This window comes from Lissotriton vulgaris, chromosome 5, assembly GCF_964263255.1.
Source record: "Lissotriton vulgaris chromosome 5, aLisVul1.2, whole genome shotgun sequence".
NCBI lineage: Eukaryota > Metazoa > Chordata > Amphibia > Caudata > Salamandridae > Lissotriton > Lissotriton vulgaris.
The window spans coordinates 404,187,304-404,208,543 of record NC_141693.1 but is presented as its reverse complement, the minus strand read 5'-3'; the positions used below and the strand labels follow the sequence as shown (position 1 = coordinate 404,208,543).

General features: G+C 42.3%; 1 protein-coding gene across 11 annotated transcripts in view; it reads left to right on the top strand.

Moving 5' to 3' along the window:
* ANK3 (ankyrin 3) overlaps positions 1 to 21,240 on the top strand; it is a 2,005,091-nt gene that overhangs the window by 1,851,402 nt on the left and 132,449 nt on the right. For 6 of the 11 annotated variants that reach the window (XM_086921757.1, XM_086921756.1, XM_086921762.1 and 3 more), the window contains one exon: positions 13,302 to 21,008. The exons of 3 other annotated variants lie outside the window; for them this stretch is intronic. In XM_086921757.1, the coding sequence (XP_086777883.1) occupies positions 13,302 to 21,008 (7,707 nt within the window). The remainder of the gene's footprint in view (positions 1 to 13,301; positions 21,009 to 21,240) is intronic. 2 more of the 11 variants (XM_086921764.1, XM_086921763.1) reach the window with 1 other exon arrangement.

Here is a 21,240-nt window from a genome sequence, read left to right as displayed (position 1 = left end):
TGCTGGATCCAAGTGTGGCTTTTTGAGCAGAGCTTTTACCATAGCTTTCTTCCAGTTGGGGTGGGGGGGGGTCGATCCCTATTGAGATGGACGAGTTGATCAGACGGGTCATACTGGGAGCCACCTTAGTCGCTGCCAACTTTAAAACAATGAGAGGTACAGGATCCAATGGTAACCCTGATTTAACCTTAGATAAAGTAGCTAAGAGTGACACCTGAATCAGCGGTGTGACGGTCTCCAAATTGTATTTACCTCCAAGCTGGCATGCAGCAATCACCTCGAGTGTGTCATTTTCTTTTTGTGGGAGGTGTTTAAGAATATTGTGAACCTTGGTGGCAAAGAATTCTGCCAGTACATTACAGCGGTCTCCTAACTGGTCGGGGGCCGCCGGGGGATCTGGAGCTTTAAGAAGTTTTTTTGCAATCAAGAAGGTCTCTCTGGAGGAATTGGCTGCCCCGACATCTTTTTCGTATAATACGAGGCTTGAGCTCGTTTTATTTCAGCCTTGTAAATACCAATGGCTAACCTATATTCTTGTTTCTTTGCTGCTGAGAAGTCCTTCCTCCAGCTCCTCTCTAGGCGTTTGCATTTTTGTTTTAGCGCCTGCAGTTCAGGGAACCACCATGCGTTCTTGTTGCAACCTATTTTCTTCTGGATTAGTTTCTTTGGAAGCACTGTATTCAGAGATTCCTCAATCCAGTGTGTGAACTTCAGGTAATCTATGCTAGGATTGAGTTCCAAATTAGGTTTGGTATTTTTTCCTTACCTGAACCCACTCTTCCAACGGGAGTTTGGACCAAGGTCGGACCAGAGGTCACATTGGGTTTGAGTGCAGTGCAAGGGTAGATGGGGACCATATTGTAGAAATAAGGAAATGGTCAGACCATGGTATGAAAAAATAGTATCCAGAAGGTGACCCTTGATATGAGTTGCTTGGGAGACCTTCTGGGGTAGTTGACATGCAGTCAGGTCTTGCGTTAGTTTGCTTGCAAATGATGCCAAAGGGTCATCGAAGTGCAAATTGAAGTCTCCCAGCAGAGTAAAGTTTGCCGAGGTGCTGGTCTCCATCAGGGATTTGTCAAATTGGCCCAGATCTTTATATATTATGGCAATACCACCAACCATCCCCACCATTCTGTCTTTCCTCTGTATTAAGTATCCCGGTGAGTTTAGCCATGTCTCCGTGAGAAACAAAACCTCCGGCCCAAGATCTTTTAGCAGCGTGAAAATCTCTGCCGTATATTTAGGGAGGGATCTGCAATTAAGCAAAAGGAGCTGATAGGTGGGGCCCCTTGGAGCCGCGTGGGAGACCCATGGGGCAAATCTAAAACCGCAGGTTCTGCACCTAGCCTGATAGTCGTCCAGGGAAATGGTATGCATGCAGCTGGGACCAGGAATTTTATTTAGCTACTTCAGCACCGAATTAGAATAGTGTAGAGTTTCTGGGGGCCCAGATGCAGGAGTTCAGATCGGGAGCAGATGGGCTTGCCTTAGGCATGGCTTTGGCGTGCTAGCGGCACGTCTGCTGCGCGGTCGCGCCTTCTGGCGTATTTGTGCTGTCAGCTGCGCATCGGGTTCAGCAACTAGAACGCTGACCCGGCGCCAACTCAGCATGATCCCTAATCCCATGAACTCCCTCACTTCCCCTGGAGCAGAGTGACAGAGTAAAAAGCAGTAAAATTTGTGATAGCAGCAATTCGTTTTTAAATTCGGAATGAGGGAGGCAGCAAGCCTCTTAGCACAATCCTGCTCAGGTCGTACCTCTTCTAGAGAGCTTGTTGACAATCCTAACTCCAAGGTTCTTATCTACTGAAGTTTGGGGGTGGCGGAAAATCCTTCAGACAACAGTCCTACACCAACTGCCATGGACCTCGTCTGAAATCCATAGGTCATACCTGATGAAGGTATTGCCAACCCCATGCGGTGAAAACAAGTCAGTGGTGACTCCTCTTCAGTCTGCACTGGAAAGCTCTAAGGCAGAAGTTGGCCCCCTCCGGATGAGCCATAAACACCTTCCCAACGATTCCCCCCAAGAATATGCCCTTCAGTGAGCTAGAGAAAAATCTAGATCCCACTCTTCAGCCCCAACGCCCCCCCCCCCCCACCTTAGTATGCACAACAAACTCCTTGGAGATGCTTCAGTCTTGTACTACATTTACTACTCTCATTATGCTCTCATTGATAAGCAGAACACCTACAAACCCATGTTTTCTTAACCCCTTCGAAGCTAATGACGAGCTGGGCTCGTCATGGCGCTTACCTGCCGTGCGCGGATGACAAGGCCAGCTCGTCATGATTAATGGTCATTTTTTTTTTTTTCAGCGCAGGACGGGAAAACGCCTAGCAGCCATGTGGTTAAACCACATGGCGGCCCATAAACTTTCAGAAGGAACCGCACTCTTATAAAAGTACTATAATCTAGTGCTCTTTGGTCCCTACACAGCTCAGTGAACATAATTAAGGATTAGATTTTCCTTATTTCGTTACACAAACTAGATACCACCCTCACACTTAATGCTAGGACGTCTTACCACCATTGGTATATTAGTGCTTGCATCCGGATGATGTCCACATCTAGCAACCTCTCCCTCTGGTTCCTGAATGTGAATAGGTATCAACGTTTTGTTAAATGGAAAAAAGTACTCTCATCTAACATCTAAGAAGTCTAATATAGTTCTTTTGCAGAAGACTCACATATTGGTGAAAGGAGATAAACTGAAACAAGATTATGTGGGTAAAGTAATCACAGTATCAGGTACTACCACTACTGAACCGTCAACTACATCCAAAACTCAATGCTACAGGAAGAAAAAAGTCAACCTTTTAAGCCATAAGAACCTATATTTGGCAATTCTAAAAACTTGGTCAGGCCCTGATGGCTGCTATGTATTTGCCAAAATTACAATGGAAAGACAATTCAAAGCCACATTCTGGTAATCTGGTCCATTTAGGACCCCAATACTGAGATAACGTCCTTGGCCATGAGCAAATGGATCGCACAAGCAAAACTGTGCAGATCCAGGCTTGTTCTAGGATCTAAAGTCAGACCACTCCTTTGTTAATCCGTGGCTACTCCTGCATCCCACAGATTGGGAATACTTTTTTCTGTTTTGTAAATATGATGCTGACTTCAGGTTAGACTACTTTCTGCTTCACACTAGCTTCCTCCCTTTAGCTGTGCGATTGGAACCAGCTGTGTATCTAACTTTGCACCAATCAACCTACAATTGAACTATCATCTTCTGACCCCAAGGGACAGAACTTGGACGCTTTAAATAACAAACTGCCAGAAGAAAAAAACAAGCATTTTCAATGGAATAGGTCTCGCATTTGCGAGAGGTGGAGCTATTGGCATTGTAAATGACAACTCCTTCTATTCATTTGTTTTGAAAACTTGCAAGCGGTGCATGAACACGCACTTTGTACGTATAGGCCTTGCTTACGAGAAGCAAGGCTGTCAGTAAAAGAGATTGCCAGCTTTGCTTCTCATAAGCAAGGGCTATAAGTACAAAGTGCTTGTTTACGCACAGCTTGCAGGTTTTCAAACGCATAAATGAAAGGCATTGTCATTTACAATGCTAATAGCTCAAACTCTCGGAAATGCGAGACCTATTGCATTGCAAATGCTTGTTTAGAGGTTGTATGTGATAGTTCCTGTCTGTGCTGCGACAGTAATACTGTGAAAAGGATTTGTTTGTCTTCAGAGGGTGGAAGTGCCCTCCTCGTGTAATCAAGTGAATCTTCGCGCTTACATACACTGCCCTCTTTGCACTGGATTCCGTTGGTTGCTGCCAATTGGAGGTGTTCCTTTATGATTCTGTTTGCTCGTTCGACTAAACCGTTGGCTTTAGGGCAATATAGGGCGGTGGTCTCATGTTTGATGTTCAAACCCTGGAGAAATGCATGCATCTCTTCCGAGCAAAATTGCACTCCATTATCTGTTACCAAAGTCACTGGAATGCCCTCTTCAACAAATATTCAGTTCAAAAACTCAATCACAGTCCTTTTGGTGACGGAGTGGACAAACTTCTGTTTGATCCAATGGGTTGTGTAATCGATTAACACCAGCATGAATCTTCTCTTCTCTCCTAGTTCTTGCATAGGCCCGATAATGTCCATGGCCAGCTTGCTCCATGGTTTGGTTGGCACTTCCACTGGAGATAATGGTGCTTTCTGTACAGCTTTTGACTTGTCGCTTTTAGCGCACGCTCCACAATCCTTAACGGCTTGTTCAGCCATGGCATCCATCCTGGGAAACCAGAAACTGGACCGGACTCTGGCTTTAGTAAGGCTGCGCCCTAGGTGACCTTCATGTGCCAAGTCGATGACCTTCTTCCTGAGGCCTTTGGGAGGAATCACTCTGTGATTACGATATATTCTGCCTTTTATGAAACTTAGCTCATTTCTCACTTCCCAAAACTCTTCAATGCTAGCTTCGAGTTCACTCTTTTTGCTTGGCCATCCATTTTCCATGTACTTCTTCAGCACATTTATTTCTTTGTCATCTTTGGTCTCTTTTTCCCATTCCTCTTCCGTGATAGCAGGTGTTTCTGTCATTAGGATAGGACTGTCGAGGGCTTCTTCTTTTTCCTCCATCTCCGGTAATGGTGACCTTGACAGGAAATCCGCAATCTTTTTTTCCTTTCCTATAGTGTTCCAGCCCTAAGATCCACCTGCTGATGCGAGGTGTACAATTCTCTAATCCCTTCACGGGAAAGATGAAGGTGAGGGGTTTATGATCGGTTCGGATGGAGAACCTTAAACCCCACAAGAAAAACTTGAAATGTCTGACAGCCCAGAAACAGGCCAGGGCCTCCCTTTCAATGACGGAGTAGTTCCGTTCTGGGTTAGTGAGACTCTGGGATGCAAACGCAATGATTTTCTCCTCTTTACCATCTTTTTGTATGAGTGTTGCACCCAGGCCCTTGTTAGAAGCATCTGTGGCAAGGATGGTTTTCTTAGATGCATCAAATGTTCCTAATGCTGGGGAGGTTACCAATTCCTCTTTAAGTGATTTAACCACAGCATCATGCTCCTTGTTCCATTGGAAATCCTTGTTTTTCTTCATCAATTCCCTCATGGGCTCACACTTGGCCGCAAAGTTGTCCACGTATTTTGACATATACTCTAAAAGTCCTAAGAAGGACCTTAGTTCTTCTTTGTTCTTGGGACTAGGTGCTTCCATCACAGCTTGAATTAAACTGCCCTTCGGTCTGAAACCATCTTCTGTGATCTTGTGGCCTAAGTACTCTACTTCCTTCACTTTTATTTTACATTTCTCCTTCTTCACAGTCAAGCCGGCCTCCATAAGTCAGCTGAACACCTGTCTTGTGACCCCATCGTGTTCTTCCTCGGTTTGTCCATACACGAGGATGTCGTCCTGGAAACACATGGTGTTCTTTATTCCTTCCAGTATTTTCTGCATCGCTTTCTGGAAAATGGCTGCTGCAGACGCTAGGCCAAAGGGCATCCGTTTGAACATGAATGCTCCTAATGGGGTGATGAACGCCGTGAGGGGCCTTGCTTCTGGATGAAGTTCAATTTGGTGATATGCCATGGAAAGATCGATCACACTGAAGTATTTAGCTGGACCCATGGTGCTCAGCATCTCGTTAATTATAGGCAAGGGATGTCTCTCCACCCATATATTGTCGTTGAGGCTGCGCAAGTCCACACAAAGACGAATGCCTTCCCCACTGGCCTTGGCTGCGATGACAATCGGAGCCAACCATTCAGTGCAGGTTACAGGTTGAATTATATCCAATTCGCAAAGTTTGCGCAACTCCTCTTCTAGTGGTACCTTCATCTTGAGGGGTACGGGGCATAGTCTATGTACAACTGTTCTTGCGTTATGCTTCAACTTGATTCTGTGTTGGAACATGTGTAGACAACCAAGCTCGTCCCTGAATAGTTGCCCAAATTCATCACAAATGTTTCCACCCCCCTGGGACCTGTCAGTGAGTAAAACCTGCTCAGCACTATTGGGATCTAGGATGATTCCCAGCTCTTTTTGGTGAACCCATCCCAGTAAGTTGGATCCTGATTCCACTACATACACTGGACCAAAGGTCTCCCTGTCTTTAAAGCGTAGATGAACATTTTTCATGCCCACTAACGGTATTTTACCCTTGTTATACCCTGTGGGAGAAATGTCAGGCATTTTTAACTGTTTTACATTACAATTTCTCATGGACACAAAATCACCTTGATTCAGTAAGGTGTAAGGCGAGCATGAATCTGCATACATTTCTACACATTGGCCATCAAGGAAGACATCACATTTAGGGTAAATAGCATTTACAGTACCATCAATGTCTTTTACCTGCAAAATTATTTTCTCGCTTCTAGGTTCTATGCACTTTACTTCCCTGGCTGCATTTTTCTCCGTACTCCTACCATCAATTCTTGTGTGTTGTTCACCATCTCTACATACTCTCGCGAAATGCCCTCTCCTATTACATTTTTTACACGTAACAAACCTGGCAGGGCACTGGTAAAAGGTCGCAAAATGGTTATTGCTGCCACACCTGTAGCACTTAGGACCCTTCTCCTTTTGATCTCCTCTCACTCCGTAATTTTCTTTTGACCTGACCTTACATACCTCATTACAATCCTCTTCATCCTTTACAGAAGCTACTTCCTCCCCATTGGTTTTCATCTCCTTAATACATCTAGCTGTGTGTTCTACAGATTTAGCTATTTCAATGGCTTCTCTTAACCCTGGGTTTTTAGCTAGTAACTTTTCCTGAATGCGTGGATTATTGGTACACCTTACAAGTTGATCCCTTATAAGGGAATCAGTTAAGTTACCAAACTCGCATAGCTGTGTTAAACCCCACAATGCAGCAATGACATTTTGCACGGATTCTTGCTTCCCCTGACATCTTTTGAAAAACTTATGGCGCTCCAACACTACATTTATTTTGTCCCCAAAATGTTTTTCTAATTTCTCCATAGTTTGCTCATATACATCTACACCTGTTTCATCCTCACCCTCCTGTTCTAACATTGGAAGAGATTCGTATACTTTTCGCCCTTGCCTACCTAAGTTGTGTAATAGAATGTGTTTTTTCCTTTCTGGCTTGTACTTTTCACCACCCACAGCTATCAAATATGCTTCAAATAGTTTCACCCACTCCTTCCAGCTGATTTCTGGTTCCCCTATCCCATTCAAAAAGGGTGGGGGTTGGCTCATACTAGCTGCTGCCATGGTTGACTATTGTACAAAGGGAAAAACACAATCTCCTAGGTGACTCCCCAGCAGAAGACAATAGAATAACCAGGAGGACACTAGTAGGTTTTCTCAATAGCAAACAGAATAACTATAGGGACAATATTACATATATAGGTAAAACTCCTTGCCAAAAGTGATAATCTCGAAAGAAATACTGGCTTCCTTCTCCCTGTTCGATGTAGACAATCCCAATAGGGTTATGGACAGAGCCAGAACATTACTTATGTAGCTTAGGATGTGCCCGCTAAGCAACAGTACCAGGCAGAAGGCAGCGTTCCTTGTACGTGAAGAGTTAATGATTTCACACAAATACCGGCCCTCTGCTGTTGGTGCGCCAGGGAACGTCTCAAATATCCGGCTAGAGAAAGCTCTGAGACGCTGACAGGAATCTTCGTGTCCCCGGCCCCCAGCTCACCACAATGCGGCGCAGAGGCGACAAGCTGTCCAAATCCACACTACAGCGGGACACCTCGATCGTGTCAGCCTTCACCCAGTCCATCGAGGATAAGACGCCATCAACCGCAGGCACTCCGAGACAGCAGGACCCAAAACGGCGTCGCAATGGTACAAATACAGGCACCGAAGGAACCACAGGCGTCAACCTCTTTGCCGGACAGACAAAGGCACAAAGGCACAGGTAGGCTCTAGTTATTTTCTTACTTCACCAAAGGAACACGTAGCAGAGCACTCGGTCAGCCCTTCCACGCGCCAACCTGACAGGCAGTCAAAAGTACATTTACGATCTCCTTTTAAGTCCAGGCAGCCACATAGGAGGACTTCTATGACAGTCTTATCCTTTACAAGATAACACAGAACGGAACTCTTCTGCAGTTACTTCACACGCCAGCCTGAAAGTAGTCACAGGGCTAACCGCGCGTCAGTTCCTTACTCCAATCATCCACCGCATACAAGGGTTCGCACAGGGACGGGTGACAGGTGGGAGATATCGCACCACAGAGCCTAGTGCCACACCACAGAAGTAGGTTGGCTCTCACCACCCGTACACGTACTTCCCTGTCACTATTCCGACCGCTTCCTCCTAGAATTCAGAGTTCTTTTTCTTCCAGCATGGTTCCTTGGATCACTGACCTTCCAAAGAGTCCTTTATATAAATCGTTACTTCCTACACAAGGCTCCTATACTTCTTGTGTGTGTGTGTGTGGAGAGAGTACTCAAAGGGGAGATGGTTAACTTCTGCCCCTGCGCAGTCCGTCGCCAGTGTTGGAATTAGGCATCTCCAGAGACCAAGATAAGGTGAAAGCAGGTCTGTTTATTAACCATCCACTCTCCTCACTGGAGAGTGGCTCAACATTCCATGGCAAGCTTCAGGGTAGGGCATACCAACAGGGTCATAGGGGAAGGGGTGGATGGGACATACCATTAGGGAGATTAATTACAACAACAATGTTCATTGCAGTATAGAAATGTCACTTTTGCATTATGTTTTCATCTAGATGGAGGTTAGATTGAACATTTTCCATTGAGAAACAGTGACTTTTAGGGCCCAAGTGACGTGTAGAAGTTGTGTTCTCACTTAGTTCTTTTGCTCCATACATCTGTTGGTGTGAAATCAGTACACAGTCTATGTATTTGTGCTGGGTGCTATGCTTGACCTAAGGTGAACATAGAAATGAACCATAGCAAAGGTTAAACATTCAAAGTAAAATATCAACCAAAAGGAATAATCACTGTGTGGACTGAAAAAAATAGTCCCTTGAGATGTTTTGACAATATTAGAATGTGGAGACAGCCATCCTATAAACTTCATAGAAGAAATCCACCTAGGAAGAAATCATAGTGTACTAGCACAAGATCAAACAGGAAGGATGATAGCATCTCCCACAGCAGCCAAAACCTGGTCATTTGTTATTGTCAGGATCAACTATTCAAATATTCTTCTGATCCTTTAATGCTTTGCCTTTCTTTTCATACATTCAGGGACCGGCATCCTGCAATAAAAGGAACACACGGTCCTTTTTAAACATTTAAGCTTCTGGTCGAGAAGTTGGTGAAAGTGAAATAAAGCAGCCTAACAAAATGAATGGATCCAACTGTAACACAACTGGTGCTCATGTGTCTGTGAGGAAAGTGTTTCAGAGAGAGAGCCTTCTAGGGATCTCCAACTTGCAAAAGTGTTGACACTGTGTTCCTCAAATTCTTGGATGGCTTTCAGATTAGTTTGGTATGGTCGTTGCAGGCCTTGGAGTCATGCACTAAACCCAAACACCAGAGGCCACCTCATGGGGATTCACCACAGACATTACCTACATAAATTAAATCCTATAGTCCTAGATGCTGACATGTTCCCTTGCATGAAGAAAAAGATCAGTGCTCCAGATTCGGGTATCAAGGTGCACAAAGAAAGAAACTATTATCAGGGCATGTGCGCCGCACTTTTATGCAGGTTCACTTTCATTTGCCGGAGCACCACTTACCAGCACAGTAGCACTGTTTAGTGAGTTTCCTGGTCCTGGTGCCTGGAGATATTAACAACACGAGGAATCTGCGGTTAGAATTAATCATCACAAGGTACTGCCTTCTATGAAGGAAGAAATATGTATATCTTGCTAGTCTGTGAAGAGCCTTGGTAACTCTAATGTTGTTTTTAATGGAGCATTTTAGGCTTGAAGATAAAAATTAGTTTTTATGCACACCCAGATTTAGTTCAGTCACCATCTGTCTGAAGCCTTGAATGAACATGTTCTGTGACATTTTAGAGACTGGATGAATGGGTTAGGTAGGGCCTTCATTCTCCATAATCTGAAAATGAAATATAGCATGCCCAAGGGCTTCTTGCTGGTGATTTTTGGTGTGCGTTTGTCCAACATTTTTCACAAAAAAAGTCAAGTGGTCTAGCCAGGTGTACCAGCGGGTACCCCTAACATGCCCTTCATTCTCCTTCTGTTATCCTTGTTACCATGGCCTATGGGGTTAGGAAGGGAGTCTCAGAAACAAAAACTAAACAGGTCCCAAAAGACTAGTACTTTACATTCTCTGCCTTTCCCCATAACCCCTTGTTGTTTTTTGTGGGGGTTTTATATAGCACAAAGTGATCCGAAGTATCAGAGCACTTTACATGAGCACCAGTTGCAATACAGACACACACATTTATTTTGTTAGGCATAGGGGGATTAAGTGATTTTCCCAGAATCACAGGATATTGAGCATCCCTGCCGAGACTCGAACCCGGTTCCCCAGCTTCGAGGTTGACCACTCTAGCTGTTAGGCCACATCTGGGGCAAAGGTTGTGTGATGTCACTCCTTCGTCCCCTAGAATTTTGTGTCTGTGCCAGGGCTTTACAGGCGTTTTGGCATGAGTACATGGGAATCATAGTCCGCTTAGGTTAGCACACACAATATTTTCAATAACCCTCCTTAATGAGGGATTTTATTACTGTACTAATATCTGAGTGTCCCTTAAAACATTTTTTTTTTTAAATGACATTTCCATTTCAAAAAATCCATCAAACTTTGATACTTAAATATTTACCAAGGTTACTGAGATGGGTGGAGGAGTCTGGGTTTTTATGCTACAGTTGTCAGGGCCCAATCTTAATGATGGCACGTGTCTCACAAATGGCTACGCCCAAGAGCCATTGCAGGGTACAAGTTTAGGTAGTGGGTTAAGGGCTGTGCTTCTTAATTGGTGTTTTGTAGGAGGAATAATTTCCAAAGTTCATTGGTTGGTTTCAATCACAATGTGTTTATTCATATTTTCATGCATAGAACAATGAACAGCCAACATGTGTTTGGCCGAGGGCTTTTTCAAGGCGGATTAGGTACACGGGTATCATAAGATCATAGGTTAAGAACAAAATCAGGTGAAGGGACAGTGAGAATGTTAAGGGACAATTGCCACATCGTGTTTGAAATCAACCAATGAACTTTGAAAAGTAGTCCTCCTACAAAACACCAATTAAGAAGGCACAGCCCTCCTCCCACTACTTAAATATCTACCAAGATTATAAGCATTCTCATAACAGGATACTAGAAACCAACCTCGCTTTGCATGACCTTTCTCACTGTGTGAATTTTTTTTAACTCTCCTACCTTGAAGCCTCCCCACAAAAATCTTCCACCTAGTCAAAGTCAAGGTTATTTTGGTCTTGCAGGGCTTGAAAACTGTGTGGGCACATGTCATAGGTTATGCATTGCTTGACTCTTTTATAGAAAATGCAGGTAGTTTCTCTCAACCGTGGGCAGCTTGTGTAGTAGGCAAAGCAAAGTTTCAGCTTCCTGGGAGCAGATTTGCTAATTGATTACCACAAGGAAGAAGACCAAGTTATATATCTTGATATTTGGTATGGAGACTCCTAACTCCAAATATACCTGCAGAAGATGCCCTCTAGCTCCCAAATAGAGGATGTTCTGAAGGTTATATAGGAACGTTAATAGGGAAATCCGTTTTAACAATCCTGGTCTTCCGAGAAGTGAGAGTGGAAGGCTTCCCCAGTGTTGTGCATTGTATTACAAATCAAACCTGTTTGTCAGAAATAAATAGTTTCAACAATAAAGTAACGAAGAATGATTACCTTCGCAAATGGTGGGCTATACAAAATGTATACACTTGGAATTAAACATAAATTAAAGTGATGACATTTGATGACAAACAAAATCCGCTAGTCTAGTCTTTTTTGCCCTTCCCATCCACTCCCATGTGGTCTCCGGGTGCCACCACCCGTCTCCATTGTTATGTTCTTCTGTGCATGTTAAAGACATGCTTGCAAAGATAATATAACAATATTCTGTATGAACAGAGCTGCCAAAAGATCAGCTGGTTGCCTGCCCAATGTTCTTCTGTTTCTGTTTTTTTTATACCAAATGCTGCCTACCTCTTAACAATGAAACTGTCACAAATGTTGCAATCTTTGAGTATGACAAATATTCAGTCTCCCTGTGTGCCTTGTCAGACTAGAAACCAACTTACATTAAAAAACGTATAATTATCTGATTCTTTAGCTTATACCTTGATAACGCCATAGGTTTACAGGAGGGATGTCATTATACCGAATCATGTGAGGTGATGAATAAATTGAACATAGTACTGTTTAGCAATATTTCAAACCAAAATGGATCCATTAAAGAAACTCTTCTTTTAAAAATAACCGATAAATTCAATAATTGTTCAAAATATGTAATGAAACATTCAAACCATAGCTGCCCATTTGCTTGTCTCAACATGGCATTCCATGCATGATTACTCACATTTTAGTTGCTCTGCCTGCCCACATGTTTCATTAACCATGTAGTCCATTCTTCGTGCCCAAAAATGCTTTTTAATATCATTTCATGTAACCTTTTAATTTATTTTACCAATGCAAAGCAATATTGCATGACAAAGAAATATTGAAAGTCAAAGTACCAATTTAGACCAGTTCTTTCTCTTATTGGCTTTGTGATTGTGCAACATATATATGTATTTTGCATGGGAGACATACACTTGAATTTATTCTAGTTTCTCATAGTAAATGGCTGATTCCTAAACACATTTGGGTTCTGCATGTAATACTACTGAGTGGTTTCAAAGGAAATATTTTGCAGTGTATTTATTTTTTTAAATAAAGCCCATGTTCTTTGTATTTTGGATCCAAATCCGTATGATGTTTAAGAGGTTGACTAGAGTTTAAAGGACCACACAAAAAATAGTAATTGTAAACACAGCATGAAGCAAACAGATATGTATATTAGATACTGAACACTTAGCCATACATTGAAATTAGCACATCAAAAAGTCAATAGGAAGCAAGAGGAGACAATTGAATCTGGCTGTTAGACAAGAAAAAAATTCTGTGTTTGCCGTATGTCTTTTCCCCTGTCTGTGTTTTAGTTGATGTATGCTTTTTGTTTGTCATTTTTTGTTGCAGTTTTCTTTTTTGGGCTCATCCTTAATATGTGGACCATTTTTCTTTCATCATTCCCTTCATCAGCTCCATCCGAAACCATTTGAATCAAATGTATTTGCTTTTGTAATATTACAAAATTTTACTGACCAATTCTTTTTCTCTGGTCTCTTTGTTTTTCAAACATTTTTGTTCATTTTGCCTTTGATTTTAATTTTACACTAAAGAACCAGTTGAACGGAACACAGGAGCAACACGATCCCTACCTGCTGCATATTCTTACAAGCCAGTCTTTTCAACACGGCCATATCAGTCATGGACAACTGCTCCCATCACAGTGCCAGGACAGACAAAATCAGGATTCACATCCCTATCAAGTTCTTCCTCCAATACTCCTTCAGCATCCCCATTGAAGTCCATATGGTCTGTTACTTCTGCTTCGCCTATCAAATCAACATTTGGAGCTTCTACTACATCTTCTGTTAAATCTGTTAGCGATGTAGCTTCTCCAATAAGATCCTTCCGGAGCATCTCTTCGCCAATAAAAACAGTTGTGTCACAGCCTCCATATACTATCCAAGGTCCTTCTGGGTCACCAATTCGAGCTCCAGTAATTGTGGAAGCTACAAATTTGAAAGGGCTGGTAACCACTGCAACATTTCCATTGCGAACATCACCTGTAACTACTGCAGGAAATTCTCTGTTGGAAAGATCATCAATTGCCATGACACCTCCAGCATCTCCCAAATCTAATATTAACATGTATAATTCAACCTTGCCATTTAAATCCATAATCACCTCTGCTGGGCCACTTTCGTCTTCACCATTAAAGTGTGTTGTATCTTCTTCCAGATCTACAGTTGATGCTGTTTCATCGTCAAAAGTTATAATGCCATCTCTCTCTTCATCCGGGAAAACAGTGCCCGGATCTACAGAAGTAGTGGCAATGGTTAATGGGTCTGCCTCTCCTTTGAAATACCCATCTTCAAATTTCATTTCTGGATCTCCAACGTCTTTACACGAAAAATACTCAGCTGTTTCAAACTCAGCAAGTTGTGCTGTTAACGCTGCCACTGATGCAGTAGAACAAGTTTGTGCTTCCACCATCCCTACCACTTCACCATACTCATCACTGAGGACATTTGTGTCTTCGACCTCATCAGCTTTTCAGTCCATAAGAGCACCTACGGCAGGTACACTGTACACATCCCTTAGGTCATCAGAGTCGGCATCTACCTCTTCCGTAAACTCATCAACAATAACTGTACCAGTATACTCTGTAATCAATGTTTTATCAGATCCCACCTTGAAGAAACTCTCGGATTCTGTGGCACTTTCGAAATCAACAGCAGCATTATTGTCACCTATTAAAACATTGACTACAGAGACACGTACTCCATCCCCCTATACCCGAATGTCATCTCCAGTAAAATCTTCCTTGTTTCTTGCACCCTCTGCTCTCAAGCTTTCAACACCATCTTCTTTATCTTCCAGTCAGGAGATACTGAAAGATGTTGCTGACATGAAAGAAGACTTAATAAGGATGACAGCCATTTTACAGACAGACACAACTGAAGAAAAGCCTTTCCAACCCGAACTCGCAAAAGAAATAAGGATAGATGATGAGGAGCCTTTTAAAATTGTTGAGAAGGTGAAGGAGGACTTAGTGAAAGTTAGTGAGATATTGAAAAAAGATGTGTTTTTGGAAAATAAAAAGAGTGATGATGGGCAATCTCCCGAGAATGATTGGGAAGAATTCAGCACTGATGAAATTGCAGAAGCAAAACAATGTGCACCTCCATCTGTCCCTGAAAAGGTTCAAATCAAAGCCAGAACAGTGTCGGAAAGGGATTACAACTTGACAAAAGTGATTGATTATTTAACAAACGACATTGGGGGTAATGCATTTTCAAATATGAAGTATAAATATGAGGATGGAAAAAAAGAGGCTGAAGAGAGACAAAAACGAGTTTTAAAGCCAGCAATGGCATTACAGGAGAATAAACTTAAAATGCCCCCAGCATGCATGCGGTCATCTGCTTCTGAAAAGGAACTATGCAAATTTGCAGATTCTATCTTGGGAACAGACATGATTCTAGAATCTCCCGATGATTTTTCTCAACATGACCAAGATAAGAGTCCTTTGTCTGACAGTGGTTTTGAAACACGAAGTGAAAAAACCCCGTCAGCTCCACAAAGCGCAGAAAGCACAGGCCCCAAACCACTGTTTCATGATGTGCCAATTCCGCCTGTCATCACAGAAACACGAACTGAGGTAGTTCATGTCATCCGTAGCTATGAGCCTTCTGCAGAGAGCATTGCAGAATCACAGCTTGACGACTCTCATTCCTCAAGACCAGCAACTACAATCCCTGAGCTCGAGCATAACTCTCCTGGCTCCATTAAAGAAAAGGTTAAAGCATTCCAAATGAAGGCCAGCTCTGAAGAGGATGACCACCCATGTTCCCTGAGCAAAGGTGTGCGCGTCAAAGAAGAGACTCATATTACTACTACCACTAGAATGGTGTATCACAAACCTCCGCGTGGTGAAAACAGTTCTGAAAGAATAGAGGAAACAATGTCTGTTCATGACATAATGAAAGCTTTTCAGTCAGGGCGGGATCCTTCAAAAGAACTAGCTGGCTTATTTGAGCATAAATCCACAGTAGCTTCGGATAGTCTCAAGAGTGCTGAAGCTTCATCACACCACACAGAAAGAGACATTAAAATGAAACCCAAACTGGAGCGTATATTAGAGGTCCATATTGAAAAAGGTAACCAAGCAGAACCCACTGAAGTAATCATTAGGGAAACTAAAAAACATCCAGAAAAAGAAATGTATATGTATCAGAGAGACTTCACTCAGGGGGATATCAGTATCAAAGATATTCTTCCAGACAGACCTGGGCAATTTGCTTGTTCCGATGAACTAGTTCAGCCAGAAGAAGAGGAGCTCACAGTTGAAGAGTCCCTTCCTTCTTACTTAGAGTCTTCAAGAGTAAACACTCCTATTTCTCAAGAAGAGGATAGTCGCCCTAGTTCAGCTCAGCTCATGTCAGACGATTCTTACAAAACACTGAAGCTACTAAGTCAGCACTCAATAGAATACCACGATGATGAACTGTCTGAGCTAAGAGGAGAATCTTACAGGTTTGCCGAAAAAATGCTTCTATCCGAAAAGTTAGATATCTCTCACTCTGACACAGAGGAGTCTTCCACTGATAATCTTTTACCCCTTAGCTCAGAGTTAACTCGACCGTATAAGCAAAGTAGGGAAAAAGTAGCAGCTGCTGCTAAAAAAGATATTTTTTCTAAAATCTGTAAAGATGTTTCTGAAAACGGCATTGGTAAACTATCAAAAGATGATAATTATGATAATGTAACTGTATTACATTACACTGGTGATGGTGGTAGCCCAAAGCATGCCATGTGGATGCGCTTTACAGAGGACCGATTAGATCGTGGTAGAGAAAAATTGCTATATGAAGATAGGGTGGACAGGACAGTTAAGGAAGCCGAAGAAAAATTGACTGAAGTGTCCCAGTTTTTTCGTGACAAAACAGAAAAGCTGAATGATGAACTGCAATCTCCAGAGAAAAAGCCACGTAAACAAAATGGTAGAGACACTCATTCAAATCACAGCTCAGCCAGCAGTAGCCCAGAAAAGGTGTCGCTCGCAAATAAGCGAACATCAAGTGATGACTGGAGTAGAGCACGGCAATATGAAAGTGATGGAAAGTGCTTTTCCCTTACTGATGAACGAAAATCAGCCAGTTTGCCAAGTAGTCCAGAAAGAAGAATACTTGTCCAACAGGCAGATGATAATAAAAGTGTAACACAAAACAAAAAGTGTACACAACAAAGCCCTGAACATTCACAAGCTGGATTCCAACTAAAACAGTCGAAACTTAATTCCATAAGATTAAAATTTGAACAAAGTATAGGTCAAAGGTCAAAAGACACTGCACAAGAAGAAAAGAAACCGGATGCACCATCTAAGATCCCAATTAAGAAGTTACACGAAAGCAGACTGCCTGTATTGCAGCTTTATACACGGGAAAAGCAGCACAAGCCACCTGATCCCATTAATGGCAACTTGCAATTGCAAAAAGAGGCGGCTGCCATGAAAACTAGATCTGATAATTCCCAGGTTAATCAAAACATAGCTGACAATCATTCTTCTTCCACTGCCCAAAACCAGAGAAATGAAGCATCAAGTAAAGTAGCACAATCACATTTTTCTACACAGCATGATATTCATTTGTCCAACAGGGCAGACACAGACTCAGCAGCCCATGCATGGGAGAAAAAGATCTACAGGACATGGGAATGTCCAGGAGCCACAAATCATAAGGCACAAAAAGAGAAACTGAGTCATGTTCTTGTGCAGGATGCTGCAGAGAAAACAAAGTGTGCCCATCCTGAGATACAAGAAATTGGAAAAAAAGAAGATTTTATCTGTCTGTCAGAGAAGCAACAATTGCCCAAAAATAATTCTAAGGAAATTAAAGAAGGGCATGTAAAATCCCCATCAAAAAAGGTTTTGTACACAGAGCACACTTTTAAAGAAGGAGAGAATAAATGTGAAGTCATGGATCAGATGTCCAAGAAAAAAGAGAATATAAATACGTCCCATATCCCAGTCAGAATTACAGAAGAACGTAGGGCCATGCAAGTTTTTGATGGTTCTTATGATTTGACCAAAAAATCAAAACTTGAACTATCCTCCCCGAAATCCTCTACATTAAATTTGACAAAACATGAAGTTGATACGTCACACACTGCATTTAGGGAAGATGAAAAAAACAAGCTGTACAAAAATACTAAAACTGCAAAACCTCAAAGTCATATGGGATTAAGTTCTTCTTATGAGGATACTGAAACATCTCCTACTAAGTCACCAGACTCACTAGAGTATAGTCCAGTGAAGGAGTCTCCATCAGGTGATCTGTGTGGTCCAAACTTGCCTGATAAGTTAAAAAAGATCACAGCATTGGGTAGCCCAGAGGGGATTAAGGAGATCACTACTTTACCAATTTATGTGAGCATTGTTCAAGTAGGAAAGCAATATGATAAAGAAGTACAACAAGGACATATCAGTAAAAAAATAGTAAGCCAAGAGAGTAGGACAGTGCAAGAAACAAGAGGGGCATTTTATACTGTTAAACCACAAAAGCAACTTCCCTCTCCCCAAGCTAGTCCAGAGGATGACACATTGGAACAGGTTTCTTTTATTGATAGTTCTGGGAAAAGCCCTTTGACACCTGAAACACCAAGCTCCGAGGAAGTGAGCTACGAGTTTACATCAAAAACACCTGACTCCCTAATAGCATACACACCAGGTAAACCTAGTCCCATACCCGAGGTTTCAGAGGAGTCCGACGAGGATGAGCAGGCTAAGTCCCCCTCTTTAAAACATATAGCCGACAAAATTTCTCCTACTGATAAAACACAACATTCTAACACCAACACTGTTAAAAGAACTAAGGACAAAAGGGTTGCTTACATAGAATTCCCACCTCCACCACCACTTGATAATGAACAGTCCACAACAGTTAAAAAACAACCCCAGTCTACAAAGCATGAAATGGAAATGACTGAAGTCAATCTTCAGGATGAAATGGAAAAAAATGTTTCACCTGATCCTGTTATAAGAGTACAGCCGCCTTCTCCGGGAGCTGACGCCAGTGATTCCAGTGAGGATGAATCAATATTTCAACCAATTCCTTTAAAGAAGTATATGTTTAAACTAAAAGAAGATGAAGACAATAGGAGGGAAGGTTCTCAGCATAATAATTCAGGAAAAAGCTATACCCCAAAAGAGATGGGAACTTCAGGATCTGGAAAAAACAATGAAATAGACACTGTATTTGACTCCCACCAGCATGAGGGGCAAAATGGTAACAATGACCAGTCAGTCACCGAATGTTCCATTGCAACAACTGCTGAGTTCTCGCATGACACAGATGCGACTGAAATTGACTCACTTGATGGCTATGATTTGCAAGATGAAGATGATGGACTAACAGAGAGCGATACAAAATTACAAAACCAAACAATAGACTCAAAAAAGGATGTGTGGTCTCAAGAAGGTGTCCTTAAACCCACTGACCGTAGCTTTAGCCAAAGTAAACTTGAAGTAATAGAAGAGGAGGGAAAAGTAGGAACTGAAGAAGACAAGACATGTTTGAAAGGGTCATCACCCGAAAAAAAAGGGGATGTAACTGATCAGAAGTCAGGGGCACAGTTCTTTACTTTGGAAGGCAGACACCCCGACAGAACTGTGTTTCCAGATTCATATTTCAGTTACAAAGTAGATGAAGAATTTGCAACCCCGTTTAAAACGGTAGCTACCAAAAGTCTAGATTTCGATCCATGGTCCAGTAAGCCAGGCGATGATGACGTGTTTGAGACTAAATCAAAGGATGACGAACCCAAGCCTTTTGGCTTAGCTGTAGAAGACAGATCTCAAGCAACCACTCCAGACACAACTCCAGCCAGAACCCCAACTGATGAAAGCACTCCAACGAGTGAGCCCAATCCCTTCCCATTTCATGAAGGGAAGATGTTTGAAATGACTCGTAGTGGTGCAATTGACATGAGCAAGAGGGATTTTGTTGAAGAAAGACTCCAATTTTTCCAAATTGGTGAGCATACCTCTGAAGGGAAGGCAGGGGACAAAGGGGAAGGGGATAAAACTACAGTTTCTGATATTACACAGCCACAACCAGTGGACATAGTTCATGAAAATAAAGTAGAGGGTCCATTAGAAGCAATAACCGTTGACAATACACCCCTTATCCAGATCAGTGGAACTTGTGTAGAAACTTGTGGTAGTAACTTACTAGAAAGGTCATCACCAGCTGTAAACAATTCTAAAGTGGACTCCAAACTGCGCACACCAATAAAAATGGGCATTTCTGCTTCCACTATGACTTTAAAAAAGGAGTGCCCTGGTGAAGTAACAGATAAGACAGAGGAAGTGTTTTCAAATGGACAGATATTAGACAATGAAATCAAAGCAAGCCTTGTACATACTGTTAGTAATGATAATGTTACTAGACAGTCAGATCAGCGCGGCTTCCAATCTGATAATTTTAATAACAATAATAACCTGGATTCAGCAGCTGTTCTTGCAAATAAAAGTAAAATCGCAGAGTCTAGAGTACATTCAGAAAGTAAGGGAAAAACAAATGAAGTGAAAAACAGTTCAGTAAAAGGTTCGGGGATGCCACATAACCATTCCATAGGAGATAGTAGGGTCATGCAAGGAGACCAAAAATCACCTACAAGTTCAGCAGGGAGCAGGCCACGATCAAAACTTCCAGTAAAGGCCCCCTCAACTAAAAGTGCCCTTCCTCTGAATAATCATTCAAACAGTTCTAGGAGTAAAACAAGAGAATCTAGTGACAATGGTAGACCCAAAAAGGTTATTGCAAGCTCATGTCTAGAAGCTAAGTCTAAAATTCCAGTGAAAAATGCAAGTCGGGTTAATGTGGGGATACCTAGACAAACAATTGCACCACCAAAGCAAAGTCAGTTAGAGAAGAGACAGTCAGAAAAGGTGAAACCCAAGCAGGTTCCTTCTAAATTGCCAGTAAAAGCAAGATCCACTCCCATTGGTGCTCCAAACCTGAAAGGAAAGCAACAACAGTTTAGCGAAGTGTGTAAACATTCTATTGAATATTTTAAGGGAATTAGTGGTCAGACATTAAAGCTTGTGGATCGTCTGTCTGATGAAGAGAAAAAGATGCAGTCAGAGATGTCTGATGATGAAGACAGTACATCAAGAAACACATCATTATCTGAAGCCACTCAAGTTTACCAGCCTTCCGTTACATCGAGGTCTGCTAGAGACATGAGAACAGAGGCAGCGTCATTAAAATCAAAGATTGAAAAAGCCGACAGTGAGAGAAGGAGCAGTAGAAGGACTGGTGAGGATGAAGGCAGTCAGGTTTCTGGAGCTGGCATGGCTCACACCGTGGAGTTCCAGCCTAGTCTGTAAAACTTTCCACTTGTTGACCCTAGTGCATGACCTGTTGTGGTTGCCCGTGAAGTGACTTACTGTAGTTTTCATTCTGTCATTGTCATCTGTTTGTGCTGCCCTATGCTCTCTGTTCTTCCCACTAAATTCCAGCACTGTAGACAGCTAGTGAAGCATGCTGA